The 18,564-nt window shown below is 36.4% G+C and overlaps 1 protein-coding gene across 2 annotated transcripts in view; it reads right to left on the bottom strand.

Moving 5' to 3' along the window:
- Nucleotides 1–18,564, bottom strand: part of ANO3 (anoctamin 3) — a 91,492-nt gene that overhangs the window by 36,604 nt on the left and 36,324 nt on the right. For both annotated transcript variants that reach the window (XM_066551166.1, XM_066551165.1), the window contains exons 5-10: nt 16,606–16,758; nt 14,825–14,925; nt 11,087–11,131; nt 5,734–5,865; nt 4,355–4,461; nt 2,879–2,934 (exon numbers count right to left, since the gene is read on the bottom strand). In XM_066551166.1, coding sequence (XP_066407263.1) covers nt 2,879–2,934; nt 4,355–4,461; nt 5,734–5,865; nt 11,087–11,131; nt 14,825–14,925; nt 16,606–16,758 — 594 coding nt within the window. The remainder of the gene's footprint in view (nt 1–2,878; nt 2,935–4,354; nt 4,462–5,733; nt 5,866–11,086; nt 11,132–14,824; nt 14,926–16,605; nt 16,759–18,564) is intronic.

The following is an 18,564-nucleotide window of genomic DNA, read 5'->3' as shown; positions in this document are numbered from 1 at the left end:
TTGGCATTATTTTGAAGCTACATAGGACTCTCGAGGCATTAAAAGCAAAACAGTCAGTCTGATCCAAAAGGAGTCCTTCCAGGCCATGTCTGACATTTATAGACCACCAAACAGACTAAAAGAATAGCCTCATGCTTGGCAGTCAAAGGGTATCACACACATTTGCTAGAATCATCTTGAGCAGAACTCTTGCATTTGTAATTTTGCTCCAATTCTGAAGCAGGATATATCCCTTAGTTGAACTTTTTCCCCAAACAACTTCCATCACTCAGCAATGATAAAGAAAATATTTCATCAATTGTTGACTGCAAGTGAGCCAAGTAATTCTTATAAGGAGAGCAGAGTTCTCCAGCACCCACCTCAGTGATCAGACAGATTCTTGACCCTGGTAGATGCAGGTAACTAAGGCATTTAGATTTTTATCAGATATTTGAAATCTTGAGCACTCCACAAAGTTCAAAGAACACCATCAACTGGTTGCAATCTGCTGATTCTTTGACTTAAGAATGAGTTAAAAACAAAGCTAAACATAGCAAAAAGTCCAAGTCCACTCCTTTCTCCTTACAGTCAGCACAGCAGCATATCAAAGATGCCAACACTGAGTGTGACCTTTGCAGCATCTAGGAACATCCAGGAAGAGCACATCAACTTATTCTCACAGCAGGCTGGATAAATTACTTCAAAGCATTACCCAGAATTACATATTTTCATTTTTTTTTCCTGATTCTTTCTGCACTGTTACCCATAAAAGAGTTAAACTCAGCATTCCCACTGGGATGGAATTTTCACTCTTATTTGTTCATGTGGGAAAGAAAAAAAAAATTAATTGAGTGTTCCACCACTAGTCCTTAGCATCAGTCAAGGAGCAATTAAGGTAAGAGTGGCTTAAAACTATGATTTCACTAATTTTAACTGAGATGTGGAAACAGTAGCTTATGCCATAACAAAGGAACATGTAAAATGGATATGACAGCACGGCTTTGATGCTAGAGAAAGCTTCACAGGCTTTTATGGTAGTCCAGCCAGCTTTTCCCTGAAGTCAGTAAAGCACAGCTGAAGCATTAACAATGATGTTACATTATTTATCTAAAAATACTCCTTCTCTGTATTCCTAGTAATTAATTATTAAAACTAAAGTATTTAAAAATTAAAAATTACTCTCAGCCATTTGTAAAGTCTTTGAAACATGAAACCAAGTCACAATATTCAGCTGAAACACCCAGAGTTCAGAGCTGTAACCACCATGTTCCTAAGTGTGGAATTTGCAGACAATCCCGACAAGGGAAGAGATGACAATCTTGACTCCATGTTTCAGAAGGCTGATTTATTATTTTATGATATATATTAAAAGAAAATGATATAGTAAACTATACTAAAGAAAGAGAGAGGAGACCTCAGAAGGTTACAAAGGAAGGAACGAATAATAAAATCTTGTGACTGCTCACAGCCTCGACACAGCTGGCTGTCATTGGTCATCAAGTAAAAGCAATTCACATGCTGGGTAAACAATTCTCCTAATCACATTCCAAAGCAGCAAAACAGGGAGAAGCTGAAGCTTCCCAGCTTCTCAGGAGAAAAGATCCTAGTGAAAGGATTTTTCAGAAAGACATCTGTGACACCTGAGAGCATCTCAAAGACTGAAGATGTGTGGCTTGCTTCTTTTCAACATAAGAGGGTTTTCTCAAAACCCTCTTAAGTCAAACATAGGTTTTTAGTTCATTTTGTGGGTTTCCAGTCTTCAGTAGAGTTTTACTCTACTGGAAAAAGCATTGTCAAGTGTAGCAGCATGGGGTTTAGATGGTGGTTGCTGCTACCTCATTTCCCAAACAGCATCTCCTGTGGAAAAGCCACTTGGGTGAGCATTCAGGCAAGGCAGCCAAGTCCACACATCACAGTCACCACATCTGGCTCAGCAAGAGAGACAAGAGGGCCTTCTGTAGGGTCAGTTCCAGCCAGGATTATTTCAGCACACCAAAGGGGAACAAGGGACAAAAGACCAACCATGTGCTCTGCACAAGGCTTTTATGGGAGGGCCTATGGGGGTGGTACCAAGGGAAGAAGGGGCTGACCATAGGGATACCCCAACCAGTGAGGAAACAGGGAAAGGAGAAACCAGGGAAAGTTGGGACAAATGGGGAAATGGGGATCAGTGTTGTGCAAGACTCCATGGGGAAGTCTTTTCTGTCCACCCAGGTGCAGAGAGACTCTATGCTAAGTCTCTCCAGGGGAGAGCCCTGGGGATTTCCCTGAGGGGGAAAGATCTTGAGGATTCCACAACTCCTCTGTTTTTCATATTATGAAGACTTCCCCAACGGACATCTGCAGACACTTAAGAGGGAAACATAAGTAAAACAATAAAAACCAAATCCAGCTCCTTCAACAGCCTGAATAGTCTTTTTGAGAACCATATCTAAATAATAGTCAGTCTCAGTGCATATTAGAAATTATCCAGAACTATCCTGAAAATACTAAACAGAAAATAATTAAGCAGTCTCCCTAACATGATCAACTGGCCAAGCTATTAGAAAAACAAATCCTTTTGTAGGTGGCAAGCAAAAATAATTTAATAAAACTAACTGGAACAATTTGGAACAACTGATACTCTGCTTAAGAACTCAACAGGCAATGTGCAGTTCATAAAAATCAGAAAATAATTATATCCTAATCAAACCAGAAAATGTTCCAGGATGTCACTAAAATATCCAAATTATCCAAATACAGAAAATTTTAAAAGCCAATATCAAAGTAAAAGCTATAAATAAAAGAGGCATCAACAAATTCCAATATGAAATTAAAAGTTTGCAGGACAGAATTAAAGTAAGCACTAGTGGAAGCTATGATCTAAATATGAAACTAAAAATCAAATTAACCAGGTTACCTCATGTGGTGGAAATGCTGCTTCATATGTGCCATTATTTAGTAACCTATTAATACCTAAAAAAAACCAAAAAAGCATTAGCTCTGAAATAAATTTTTCATACACATTTTTCAAGTCACATTTGGAGAACGTAACTTAGTGTTAAATGATAAGAATGCTGCTGAATGACAATAATGACAATCAATAACCCCACCAACTACTTCAGCAGGTACTGCTGATGCTTTCAGATTTCTGGCTCTGTCAAACTAGAGAGCCACTTGCCAAAGCACCAAAGCCTGAAAACCTTCCCTCAGGGCTGAGTGCTTGTACCAGATTGATTGTGAGAAAATAGTTACATTCACACTGTATTCCTCAGAGCATATAATTCAGATTTTATGGGTGACCAGATGATCTGATATACAAAGTGGTATGGATAGATAATCCTTGAGGTAGTGAGACCCTTGCAGGGTTAAAAGCTATTAGGTAGCTGTTTAGCTACCAGCTAAAACCTGGTATTTTTAAATATAAGCCAGCTGACAATTTCATATCAGAGCAGTGCTCTGTGCCAGACTGACTACTGCATTTTGGATCCGTTCCTAGAGCCATCCTAAAACCAGATTTGTTGTACTAGCCCAGCACATTATAAAAATCAAAAAAATAAATAACCATTGATAGGTACAACAAAAAGATTCAATAGCTTTTAAGAGCAAATCTGTAGCCAAAAGTTTCCCCAAGAAACAGGTACATATGGTGGAATACAGATTTGTCTCTTCAAATATAGAAATTATACTAAACTAATCTTATAATGAAATTTCCCATCATCAACTTCAAAGGTGTTAAATATGAACACTTAATTCTTCCTGTTTTTCTTACTACTGCTTTTGTTCAGAAACTCAAGCAACAGTTTTCCGTAATTGAAATCATCCAAGTCTCTGAATATTAAATCTTTAATTTAATTCCTGCAGAAAATATAGAAAATCATGCATACATTCCCTGGTCATTCAAAATGAAAATAGGTAGTTAGACCTTCTAAAAACTAACACTGTATTATGAGTGTTGATATAAAGCAAATTCAGTCTTAGATCAGCTGTCTCTGAGCTACACAGACACCTCAAATAAATTAAGTGTAGCACACATTGATTCTACTGGACTGAAACTGATGGACAGTAGCTGAAATACCAGGATCAGTCCTTGAAAACATTGCCAGCTTTCTGAGGTATATGTAACCCTTACTGCGGCTCTCAATAATGTAAAGTTACAATAATCTCTCCAATTTATTTTAATGAATGAGTAATTAAGTGAAAAATACTGCAAATTTTCACAGAGATATTTAGGTAGAAAATGATGGGACATTGTTTCAATTCTGTTACTGTGTGAAAGAAAAGATTTCAAGAATAGGAAAAAATTAATTGAGTTTATTCAAATGGTATTTCTCCAGGCAATTAAAGATGAACAATTTTATAGCTTTGGCTTAGGTAAAAAATACAACATTCTTACCCATTTTGGATTTTCCATCTTCATACTTCGTTCTCTGTAGCACATGATGCACAATTCTACTTCTTGTGGAATTGCTGAAGAAGCTGTCTTTGTTGTTTATCGTAAAACTATTAAAATAATGAATGTCTTAATATTCATAACAATGCACACATGTTGAAACATAGCTGTTCAAGTGTTTTCTTTTTACAATGATTTAGTGGATGTTTACATTCCTTAGACATAAGGTTATACAAAGTTACAGCAGCTGCAATGAAGTTATCCTTATCACAAATTGAACCAAAAATGTCCTCCTATCTAGTTAATTACTGTTCTGGATATAATTAATTAAATAAAGATCTTCAGTAACAGTGGTGGCCTTAAATTCAAATTAATTATGAGTTGAGAGTTGTCTGTGCAATGGAACCACCAAAATTACTATTAAAAAAAAAATCCACGCACTAGAGGCTTGGGAAGCGACTCCACAACCATTTTCCCTTAAAGGATCCCAGGATGGAGCCAAGTAAAGCAGCCTTGGCCAGATGGTTCCATTCTGGACATGAGAAATCTGATATGCAGGGGTTTCTTCCTGCTCAGCTGTGCCAAAAGTGGTGCTACTACAGTTCATTACATCAGCTGATTGAGGAAAAAACACCAAAACCAGGGGATTGATCCAGTGCAGTATAGTAAATTACTGGGAAAAAAAATTGAGACTATAATGCACTTACTCTGTTTTTCTGGGGTAAAGTCAGTTCACTACCATTTAGGTTCTTTACTGAGTGGAAAGTCCTGTTTATCCTAATTCATATTTCTACTTGAAATTAACTTTTCTGTTCTAAAACAGTTATCACAAAATAACTTTAAATTAAGAAACAGAATTTTAAAGCCTAACTTTATAGGTACTGAAAAAAAATATATCACATTTTAAATACAGCATTGTCAACATGCTGATTTGAACACATAGTTTTGTTGTATATATATTTGTATTTTCAGAGGCAATAGATCTTTTTAAATGCAGATCTGGTAAGAGAGAAAAAGAAAATCATCACTGGTCTTAGCTTGCTTCTGGTGTTCCAAATCTCAACAGGTTTTTGCCTATGTAAAGCAAGTAATAAGCACAGAAAACTTGAGCAAGTGTTTGCATTTTGTAATGTAAGGGAACAAAAAACCAAAACCTTCTAAACTAAAATGGCAACATTCATCTTCCCATCACATTTCAGATGATGTTACTGAGTGACCATCAAGTAGCAAGTGACAAAGAGCAGATTTTCACTTGAAGAGAAATAAGATACTTGGTACTGCCCGTGACCATCTGTCAGCAGCTCCCTCTCTGGCCCTTGCTCAGAAGTGAGGAACAGAAACCCTTGTGGTGCGTGGCGCTGCCTGCCCACCCCAGCACTCACTGGTGGATGCGCGCGCGGCTGAAGGGGGCTGTGTAGCAATCTGTCTCCTCCAGATCAGGCAGGGCCTCCTTATCCAGCTTCATGGGATTTCTGGGCAGCCAGCTTTTCAGCTCTCTGATGTTCCTCTGCAAACTGAGACAAGAAGAAGTCAGGCTGACACGCTCTCATTTCCTCGTCATTTCTACCAGCAGCACTGCATATTTATTGACATCGTTCTAGAAATGAAATTAAATGAAAGCAGGAAACTTCCACGTAAAGTAAGCAACAGAAAATAAAGAGTCAAAAAGCAAAATGAACAATATTTATTTGCAATCCATCTTGAACACTTTACTTGAGTAAAACTCATCCTAAAATTAGTGGGATTGCGGCTCAAAATGGGACTGTGGTATTGAGTCTGCAGAAATTAATTTTCCAAGGTAATTCATCTGGCAGAACTGTAGATGCTTATGCTTTAGCCGAGAACATACCTAGCTGCACTGAACAAAGCAAGTGAAACTCCTCCCCACTCTCTTGCCTGGCAATGTGGACACTAAAATTAATAAAATTTTTAAGTATATTTGAGAGTGCTAAGGATCAGATTATGGTTTTCTGATTGCAACAAAGATTTCCCCTGCAAAATTTTCTTAAAAATCCAAGAGCTGATATTGCCTTATGAAACAGTATACCTAAATATCAAATAAAAAAATAAAGGATATGTTACACTATTTAGGCAAGAAAACCCCTAAATATGGCTTCCTCCAGATTCTTAAAAATTGATACTACAGAACACAAACAGAACATCAATGCTGTATCTTCAATTAAATTACATACTGGCAACATAAATGTTTTTTTTCTCTACTGGCATGTTGCCTAAATGATGTCTCAGGACATCATTCATACATGTGTAAATCCAGTCAAGTGCAGTTAATTTTTTAAGTGAGCAAATGCTCACTTGAATTTTGCCCTCCTTGCTCACCTATACCTTTTCATATTCAATTGCAATGCAACATGGTTATTTAAGGAATTGACTTCAAATTAAATGTGCTATATCATGACACAATAAGCACATCAGAGATTCAGAAAAAGTCTAAATTTGAGAAAAACATTCCCCAAATAGTATTTTTTTTTGTGGTGGAATTCAGGTTCTACTCAATGAATATGTATGCATGATATATAAAGCATATATATTTTACATCCACAAGAAGTGTAAAGCTAAGCAACAAATTCTTTTCTCTGAGGTGAATACCTCATTGCCTGGGCTAAGCAGAAGCACAGCTATACATTTCATAATGCCCATAATAAAAAGTTACATTTCATAATGTTATTTATATTTCATAATATGAATGCAGCTATTTTCATAATGTTCCTAGTAAAGACTATAAGTGATGATGTGGTAAATTACTCTCATGCAACAGAGTAACCCTTATGAAAATACTTCTTATTATCAACATCAACAAAAACCAGAAAACCCCCACTTCGCACAGTATCAGATAAAAATTTCAGCCAAATGTGGGAGAAGGATTTTAGAGTTACATTTAAAATTCTCAAAACATCTTCTTGCTATATATTGCAAGATATTGGTGCACATTCTGTTGTAACTGATACTGCACTTGAGGGACACCACTTGTGTTCAACACCAAGCACTGTAAGCCAAAGAACATCATATGTTCATGAAATTGGAACACAGAACACAGTTCAGAGGCTGGTGGATTCTTTAAGTGTCTCCTTGATAATACCTCAGTGAGTTGATTATCTTTATTAGTTCCAGCAGAAGCTCTCTTAGTATAGTTGATATAAATGCATTTTCTCCTTTACTCTCTTGAACCCTTTTTTTCTGTTGTACGCTTACTGACTTTTTAGTCAGAATCCAGAATTCTTTTTTAATGAGGAAAATATGCAGATGCATCAGGAAGAAGAGAAAAACAGTGCATCTAGTTTCAGATTTTTTCATTATGAAAGTACTTTAAAATTGGTTATGGGAAAAGCCTTGATCACTTCTCCCATACAAAAATCTAAAAAAAAAATTGATAAATATTATGTTAAAAAAAGACAGCTCTTGTTTAAAATTCATGACTGCTTCTTTTAACATGAAAAGCAGCATTGGAATAAATTAATGCTTGTGTCCCCATTACATTTTCAGTTTCTCTTCTGAGAAAAAATATAATGCCTTTAGTACTAGATAGCATAGAATATTGCAACGGAGAATGTATAAAAATTATCCAAGAGAGACATTTTTCTTATGTTATTTTACTGTTGAAGAAGAAACCGTATTTTCATGGAGCTTGCCTTTAAATACAGATTTTCCCCTAAATCATAGGACTAAGTATTAGCATTTTTACTCAGAATGACTTTCTAGGTTTAAAGTAGCAGTTTAAAAAGATTCCTGACTTAATCTGCTCAATGTATCCTATTTAGCTACAGTAAAAGCAGAGAGAGCTGCTCTGGGGAAGTCAGTAGTTCAGGCAAGGAGATAAAAAATGTCCCAGTGGAATGGTGCTGCAATGTTATGGGATACTGATTCAGGTATGCTTTTACTGAAACCACTCCAGCTGGTGCTACAGGAACACCTCAGACCAAGGGACAGCACTCTGAATTGCATGTGCATTTCATTCTTAGCTATACAATTTAATATTTTATGAAGACACTTGTAATTTCAGCTTTGCTCAACTCCCATTCTCAGTTTTACCGATCTGATTTATTTGGTTGGTTAGTCTTTTTTTGCACAACAAGCTCACCCAAAAATCCTTGCAGATTATGCTTACTCAACAGACTGCAATGCAAAGAAACACAGTATATAGACGATTTTAGCATTATCTGATCAAACTCATGGAATGAGATACCAGAATTAAGCAGCTTCAGCAGTCATGTTAGGCAGCTTTGACAGCAATCATCACCCAGCAGTTTGCTTGGTGTTTGTGTCTCTCGAGACTGGCCACAAGTGTCAGCTACATGCCACCAAGTTACCTGGGCACAGTGTATTTCCATGTAATGGGAAACATGTTAGGGTTGACAGATTCAACATACAGACACAATCATCACTACCAAAAAAATAATCATACCTTTGTTTACTGGAATGATATCAACAATTTCACTTTAGTGTGCAGACTGAAATCCCAAAGATTTTAAGTCCTCTTGCAAAGCAAACTTACGGTGGGTCAGGTGCTGAACAAAGTCATTTTTGGTTCTCTATTTTTAGAAGTATTAAGTGATTCTAACATTTCAGTGGGCAGAGTGCAGCTGCAGACTAAGACAACTATATTTTCATTTTCTTTTCCTTGACACCATCCTTTACCAGCATGAAATCAGCAGGTCCAGTGTTGCAATTCCAAGACAGTTTTACTAGATTAGTCAGTCTTCAATCTGAGAGCTCAGACAATTTTTGATACCAACCCTATTTATAGGTATATTTCTTTCCTTTGAGAAGAACAAGTCTTTCCAAATATTGCTCATAATGAATATGATAGATTTATTTCTATAGTGGGATTCTGTGGATAGAAATCAAGCTTCATAGAATTAAACACAATGTCAAGGGCTTTTTGAAGGTGTGTAAATAAACAGACCACATAGATACCACATAAAGGAAATTAAGTATTACACTTTTCTTGTCTTTTCATTAATGCACCTAATAATCTTTTGCAGATCTTTTAAAGAACATTTATAGATACACATCTACCTATCATATAACTGTGTCAATAAAGTTAGAGAAGGGTCCAGGTTACAGCAGGTCTAATATACTACAATTATACTAGAATTCTTTGTATTCTTAAATCATAGAAACTTTATAAACTTAATATTTTGATATAAAAGAATTTTAATACACTTCTTCACTGTAGCTCTTATAGACTCTAACTTAGAAATTTTAACAAGACATTAAATTAAAGTTTGAAAAGTTGCAAGATGCAAGGTAACAATGACAGTTGTAGAAATAAAAGTATGCATGCGATGTGTATGTCAGCAATTTTAGAGTTAGCTTTCAACTCTAAATATAGCTTCTTTCTATATTTCTTTTGTTTCACACAATTTCTCTGTGCACTGAATTATATAAAGTGCCAGAAAATATACACATAAAAATATTTATACCCAAATTCTCACAAAGTAAACCACAAGTAAAAGCATTCATCTCAAATACAAAATCAATCTGGCATGGAAATTACTCATTAGTCAATTCACAGGTACTGTGCAATTTCAGTTGCATCTTTCAGACATCTGTCCTTCTAAATAAGGAAAACAAAATTTATGTAATATCCAGGACCCACCAGACGGATTATAGATGAAACAAGACAATTCTGAAGTAAAGCTTGTTGATTCTGCCTTTTATTGCAAGCATTTCACTTAGATTTTTCATAATGCATGCTAAGATGGAGCAAGCATGGGAACTGGGAAGAGGACAAAACGCAGTTGTAAATCTATGTTATAAATTGGTTTACTTCAACATATGTTATCAGCTCATATGTTTCAAGTTCTCTCACTTTACCATTCAACATTCTGCTGTTGTTAGCTGATCGTCCTGGAAACTTATCGTGAGACTCCCTAAATTGCTCCAGAGAAATGAGAGCTCTTTACCATCTAAAGTGACAATAAGAGAACTTAAATCAAAAGTGAGCTCATCTCAAGACCCATCTCAAGAAAACCTGTGATGGGGAACTCTTTCAGGAGATTTCCCTCACATGAAATATTTCCAGGTATCTTTTCTGCTGGGGATTAGGATTTACAAGACATAATTATTTCTGATTCAAGTGATGGGGAGCAACTACACCTCAGTGTCCCCCATTCTCACTCCCTAGCACTCCCAGGCTCCTTTGCCCTGCCCCTATAGCCTCTTGTACGCTCCTTCTGGCTGACAAAAACACCAACAGCAGCAGCAGCTAGCTACAAGTGAGTTTTGCAAGTTACTCTCTCAGCTAGCAAACAAAAATTCAAAGCAGCCTTCAGCACACAGCATTAATTTGTTCCTGATCACGAGGACACACAGCAGAAAAAGTCTGTTTGCATATCTAAGGAAGTAGCTGACTGCCAGAATCTGAGACACACACTCAAAAGCATGCTTGATGCTAAAGAGGTATGCCTTGGTGTCAGCAGATATAAGGGCAGAGAGAGATCCAGTATTAAATCCTTGCTGCAAAGATAAGGTCTCTTTTTTGTTTGTTTCCCTGGCATAAACATTTTTACATTTCTAAAATGCCAACTGGCAAAGCTTTAAAGAACTGCACCTTGTTGCAGATGAATATTTTAGCACTTTGAGCTGACATATTTTGAGTTTTCGGGAAAATAATCTAATTTTCCAAGTTTCATGGATAAATTTACAACTGCGAATGGGTTTTCTTTAGCAGGGTGACTGACTGACAAAATTAGAAGCTACACATCACCCACCAACCTGCCCATGGTTTTGCTCCTCCAGTCAGTGTAATAACATTTTTTCCTGAAAGAACAGCAAAAAATCAGCTGAGATTAATCACGTAGGAGACAGTTGAAAGGGACATATATGTTAAAAAAGAATGCTAGACGTTTAAAAACATGCATTTTCATAGACCAAAACATGAAAAAACACTTTAAAAAGGAAAGTGAAATAGAATAAGTCATTACAATAACATAGTTCCACTTTTTTCAAGTTTGTTCTAAAATAGCATTTTGGATTTGTAGCTACTGACAATAATGATAACCGATCAGTAAGTCACTTAACAGTTCTTTTCTCTGCACTCTTCACCAATTAGAGAAACAAGACCAGAAATTCCCAGTAGAGTCTTCTGAGAACAGTTATTTTGAAACCAAATGGAGACATATTTGCTACATGGTTATATTTCCCACATCTAATTTCAGGCTTTCAGGCTTTTTTCCTGGCCTCCTCCTTTAATTTCACATCACATTTCAACCACACAAAAGCCTCGATATCGCAGATTCCTCAGGAGTTAGGAAGATCTGCAACTGCACACCTGGGCAGTATGTGAGATTTATTAAACTACATTACTTACATTGAAGATCCACTGAAATTAATACCTTAAAAAGAGGGTGAAAGGCTCCTTGCCTGGAAAATACGTGGCCACCTGAAAATTATGTATCTACCAATCTGCAGACTGTTGGTAGCCTGACACTTGGTACTGCTAGGCAGCATTGTAAATGAAGCAATGAAGGGTACTAAAGGGTTTTCAAACTTTTTTTTAACAAAACCCTTATTTACCCTTAGCTGTTTTGCCCAGATGGAGTTCAGCTGTTACAAATAACTTATTAACTACAAAAAATAATAATTATGTGTTGCAAGATACTTGTAGACAAAATTAAAGCTTTGCCTCAGTTCTAGAAACACATAGTAGTTGTATTTCCACTGACAGACCATATACTTAACAAAAATACCTACAAAAGTTTAAAAATTGTAATTCAGTCATGCCCTAGCTTTGATGCTTACCCTGTTTGAAACCATGTACATGTGCTTCCAAATAAAGCAGCATTGCAAAGTCAGCCATATATACAAGACAGTAATGATTACTACACACTGTCCATTGAAATTTTAGAAAAATTTCATTCTGCAATTGAGACACTGAGATTCCATCTATATTACATATATGATACATATTATATATCTGCCAGCACATTTTGGTATAATGCCTTGCTAAAACAGCTCTGGGGTATGGGTGAATCTCCAAAGTATTTTTACTTTTCAGAAACAGACAGAAGTACCCTGTGTGATAATAATTCTTGATTGTGTTGATTTTGTTTAGATTCCTGGATTGAGCAAAATGAAACGAAAAAGTTTGAATTGAATTCTTCACGTGTTATTCATATATGATATTGACATATGGTATATTTGAGTGACCATAACTAAAAGTCAAAATTTTGCAAGACTGTGCAAGAGCAAACAGGTATACTGCACTAGAGTACTGCAGGGAAGGTTATCTGTCATCTTTAACTTTGTACTAGAACCAGTCAGATGAAACTGATGAAACAGATAAAGCCAATGAGAAATAACTTGCTTTTCAGAATTACAGAATATCTCAAGTAAGAAGGGATGCACAAAGATGATCAACTCCAACTCTCTTTTCCCCTTAGGCCTACTTAAATCTACCTAAGGATGAGCTAAAACTTTTTGGGAGGAAGATGCTCTAGTTCACTGAGTAATCACTAATTGTGGGAGAACTGCAGCATTTGAGGTTCCTTTGTCTATTGGATGGTTACCTCAGGAAAATAATATACACCATCCAGGTAGGAAACATTTCATTAAAAAAGGCAAGTTCAACACTTCAAACACAATTGTTCTTAACAGAATATGTAATTAAATTATAAAATGTGCAGTCACAGGATGTTGTTACAGGAGTGCAGGTTTACATTTCTGCATCCGTGAAAAAGCCATCTGGGCAAATATGAACAAAGATGAAGACTTGAACTCTGTCTCAGCAAGTTTCTAAAGCACAGCCTTCTAAAAAGAAAGAAGGAAGGTATCATGAAAAACTGCTCATCTCCTGTAGGGACACTTTAGAAAGGCTGCTGGCAAAGCAGGGCAGACCATTCCTCAATTCTGCTACATCCAGCTTGTGTTTGCAACAGAATTGTGTTGAATTTTCTGTTTTAAAAGGTACAGAAATTCAAGAAATATACTAAAATAGTCACACAAGTTCTAGACTGCAATTTCATTTAAATTCCTATTAAAATCTTTTTAAAGATAACTGAAATGTTGACCAATTTACTATTTCTCACAGTTCTATTATGGAGGTAGAGGTGGAAAAATTTCTTCCCTAATAAATGTATTTCATTGTACAACAAAACCACCAAAAAGATGAAATTGCAAAATTTAGTATTTCATCTACTTTTGGTTTACTGAAATGAATTAGATAACAAGAAGCCAAAGCAACAGTCCAGCAATAAAGACACTTTGGGGGAAACACTAAGAGAATATATTTACATGGCATTTAATAATATAAAAAACAAACATGACTTAGAATGCCTTCCAAATAAATCAGGACTGCAAAAGCCAGCCTTTTTTGTCCTGAGAGCACTATAGATCTATGAAATAACTAAAATTATGAAGAATTCAAACCATTGCTAAAACACAATTTTGTGAAGTAATGTATCAAGAGGAGGAAAAAATAATTTTTAATTGCAATTTTGATTATTTATGTGTGTATAGCCTTAGATAAACACTTCTATATTTAATATACTGGCAAGTATTTTTTTGAACTAGATAAACTCAAATAGCACTATAATAATATTTTTAAACATATGGAAGATGACTACTACAGAAAACATTTTTTTATGGAAAGGCCTTTGAAGGCTTAATGGGATGATGTGAAAACTCACTACAGAACTGGGTATGTGGAGCAAGATTTGAGCAATGATGATTCACAATCACTGTTTCTGTCTTAGGATCAATGCAGGAGACCACAGTCCCATAGCATAAAAGACTGAGCACTTGGCAGTTTGAGTGGGAAAGGAGTGCTCCAAGGAAATTTTCCATGGGTCACACAACTTTAGCACCTGCTTACCACTTGAACTCATGCACAGGATATGCTCTTCTCTAAGAGCATCATTAATCATTTTGAAAAGGCACATTTTCTCCTTTAAAGGCCTAGGTATTGTTGCAGGAAATATTAACCTGTCCCACAAATTAATAACAAATATTAAATTGATAGAAACTTGTTTTGCATTCAGACAAGGAAGTCAGTTCAGGCCTAAAGAAAGCTACTGGACCTCATTTTACTCAAATTGTGACAATATGTGTTATATTGGAGACATGGAAGATATTTTCTGTCATTTCACCTGCCTTTCAGTAAGACTCCAGAAAAACCCTAAAATCATGGAGGACACTCAAACTCAAATGGAGAATTTCTGAAACTCTGCCAAGAACATCCAAAACAATGTGTGAACTACTGTTTTCTAAAAGACATATGCTCAATCTGATGTAAAAGGCAAGTTTGAAAACAAGTAACACATAGTACACATGTAAAAAGGAGGAAAGAACAGCACTTGTTATTTGTTCCTCCTCTCTCCCTATCACATCACTAAAATAAATATGAGCATTCCTGGCTACAGAGCAGTAAAGGCTGCACTTTTAGACTTCAGTAAGTGATGAACTTTCAATATTAAGCACTAAATCATAGGTTTCTTAAAATAGTTTCCACAATACCTGAAAGGCATCCTGATGTTCATTCTTTCTGCGTATTTGCACAATGTCTCCCATGGACAGTGAATTTTAACAAACATGATATCACTGTTGGTAACAGCTGGCTGTAAAGAGCAGTAATATGCAAACACATATTAATAATTTAAACCTACAGCAACCACCCTTCCAGAAGCATTCTTCAGGGTCAAATTCTGATTTTAGGCCTGAATTTGGCATGCAAATCTGAAAATAAGTGCTCTTCAAGACACAGGAAAATCAGTAATCTTTTTCCCTTACAAACTCTGTAGTATGTGTAGACAAGTGGGACAAAAGGCATCTGTAGGGAAAGGTCTGTGGTCATGAACATAAGACTTTATGCAACACCTTTTTACATGGAATAAATTTTACATGGAATTAATTTTAAATCTCAAGAAAATCACCTTAGTCAAGCAGATTGAAGGCCATTCTGTGTGTCTCCCATTAAAGGAGAACTGTGGTCAGCTGCTAGAGACATGAGGACAGATGAGAGAAGGCTCCAGGTTGCCAAAATGGTAACTCAAGGGAATGGTTCAGTAATTGAGTTACCTGCTGGGAATTTTTAAATGTGTATGAACTGGGATGGTTTTTTGTTCAAATTACAATGTGTACTCTACACATTTTTCATCACTAATTTATTTAGACATAAAAAAAGAGTTTCAGCCTTACAGATTTCTATATTCACCTTCTCTTGTGTACACTTCAGTTCCCCACCCTCTTCCCAGATGTATTTGCTTGAGATTTTATATCTAGGTATTTTGATATTTGAGTTAAGTCTGATTAAAGCCTCCAAAAGCCGGACTTTGCAAGGTTTGGTAAGTAAAGGTAAAAGAACATGCAGTTAAACTTAAGATGTTTCCAGTTTTACCTACCTATTCCATAAATCATATCACAGTTCCATACTACCACCTCAAATATTTTACTTTCTCCAAAGATGTGGTTAAAATACAATACTTGTGGAAAACAAAGTATTTCAGATCTTATAAAACCATTTTTTTCTGAATGTCAGTAATTCTGAACTGACAAAAGCTAAGATTTTACTATTTATTTAAATTGGAACAAAACCAGATATTTTTACTACCATACTGTAACAATTCTTAAAAGCCTTAAATCCAAATTTTAATCAGGTTAGCTACTTATGAATATTCAACATGCTATATTGTGAGCTATATCTTGCAAGCTCATTGCTTAAACTCAACATGCATTACAATTCTACTGAGATGAAAAATCAAGATGAAAGACACATGAACAATAGGAGCTTACATCAGAATAGACTAAATATATACCCATTCTGCAGGTCATTCATGAGACAGCAAAAATCCAGGGCAATGTTTCCCTGGCTCCATTTTCTTTCATTTTTTATTAATACTACTATTACTAGCCGCAGATGAACTAGAATAGTGACAACCTTAACCCCCTGAGAAACAGTGAGACATTTAACATCAGGCATTCTGCTGAAAGACTGAGAGGTTATATATTAAAGCAACACCATGGGTTACTGAACTGCTTCTGTTCTGCAAGCATGAGAAGCTGGAACTTTTCCCCCTGTACTGCACTACACTTCTGTGTACAAGCATGTATCTCCAAAACATTTTAAACACACACTATCAAACTATTCTTCTTATTAGTTTAATACAGTTAAGCAGATGATGAGAACAGCCTGACTGGAAAGGCTTGTATTTTTGTAATCTGGAATCTTTTATCAGTTCAGTAAAGTAGGATAGTATTATAAAGGGGCTTTTTTATGCCACATAAGCTACAGGACTCACCTCCCGTTCTAACATCAGCCCTTCTGCTCTCAAATTCTTCTCAAATGTGCTTCTTTTTTCTACCTGTGGGCTTGATTTCTTGTAGACCAAGATGTAGTCAATGCGCTTTTTGCCATCTTTGAAGAAGAGTCCTGACGATGCCATGGCGTCACTCTAGCAAACATAAAAGAAAAATACTCTAAATATGACATCTATAAAGATGAAGAGCCCCATTATGAATTGTATATAACATAGCACTTTCTAAACCGTGGAAACAGCCACATATCTAAAGGATGATGAATATGGAACAAATTCAGAAGAACAAAAAAGTGATATGCATCAGTTGCTTAAGATTTCAAATTAATTAGAACAAAACAAAATAAAATAGCTTTGCAGAGCCCATATTCCAGTTATTTCAGCTATGCAAAAACATTAAAATTCTTGAGTGGTGTGTATTGATATGAACTTTTGTTTATCCCTACTTTTACTTGGGAATTAAAAAGAAAAAAAATAAAGAAGTCAATTAAAGCAATTTTCTCAGCTTTGCACCTGTGCAAATTTTATAAAACAAACATACCTGTATTTTCTCCAAGACAGAAATAAATCTAGAAAATTAAAAAAGAATGCTATTGATCGGAATGTTTGCATGGCCAGTCTAGTTCAAGTGCTTTTTCAATGCCATGTTAGCAATGTTCCAATCTTGACTAGTTCCTTCCCACCATGCTTGGAAACACAAGGAATTACCTGACCTTGGTATGGAAAACACTGCTTTACATGCTGCTGCTAAGGAGCTATTTTTGCATTCTGTGCTTTGCATGCTTCAGAACAGAGACCAAACCAGCTGGTGATGGACTACAGAATGAGTAAAATCATTAGGTTAGGATGGACCTCCAAGATCACTGAGTCCAACCAAACACCACCTTGTGACAACTAAATCATAGAACTAAGTGCCTCATCCAGTCATGTCTTGAACACTTCCACAGATGGTGACCTTGCCCCACCTCCCAGGGCAGCCTCTTAACCATCCTTGCAGTGAAAAAATTGCTCCTGATGTCCAATCTGAGTGTCTCCTGGTGCAATTTGAGGCCATTCCATCTTGTCCTGTTGGCTGGTAGAAGAGGCTGATCCCCATCTTGCTACAATCTCATTTCAGGTAGCTTTAGAGAAGAGGACTCCTCCAAAGCTCCTCTTCTGACTGAACAACTCCTGTACCCCCACCTTATGAGGTGTGCCACTCCTCTTACGAGGAGTGCCTCGTAAGACTTCATCTCTCTAGCCCCCTCACCAGCCCCACTGCCCTTCTCTGGACACACTCCAGCACCTCAATGTCTCTCTTGCAATGAGAGGCCCAGAACTGGATGCAATACTCAATGTGTGCCCTCACCCATGCAGAGAGCAGAGGGACAATCACAGCCCTGCTCTATTTCTGATACAGGCCAGGTGCCATTGGCCTTCTTGGCCAATTGGGCACACACATTCAGCCAGCTGCTGATCAGCACCCCCTGGTCCTGAAAACTTTAAAATCTGAAAAGGTAAACTGAGAAACTATCATCATCCTCTGGCAAATGCAGTGCTCATTTAAACATGAACCATCCAGAAGAATGTTAGTTTCCAGAAGTATACATTACACCCATCATGAATGGGTCCAAATGTTTATGAATGCTGCATCTTCTGAAAAATGGGATGATGCTGGTCTTAGAAATTAATCCTATTTGTATTATTTAGATATGAAGTTTATAATACTCAGTTATATCCAACGGGGACATTCTCTACTCAAAACTAGAACTATGTATCAGTGCATGATATCAGCATTATAAATACTGGATAACAGCTCACTTGTTTCTATGTGAAATGTTTTTCCTACACCCACATCTCTCACTGCCCACTTTCTACACATTTAGTGCTTCTGAGAAGTCCTCAGTCTGCAAAACCTAAAGCATTCTAACAAGCTTCTTTCTCTGTCTTTGTTTTTTTAATTCC

Source organism: Molothrus aeneus, chromosome 6 (assembly GCF_037042795.1).
Source record: "Molothrus aeneus isolate 106 chromosome 6, BPBGC_Maene_1.0, whole genome shotgun sequence".
Classification (NCBI taxonomy): domain Eukaryota; kingdom Metazoa; phylum Chordata; class Aves; order Passeriformes; family Icteridae; genus Molothrus; species Molothrus aeneus.
Note: the sequence above shows the minus strand (reverse complement) of the source record. Positions and strands in the feature narration are given on the sequence as shown.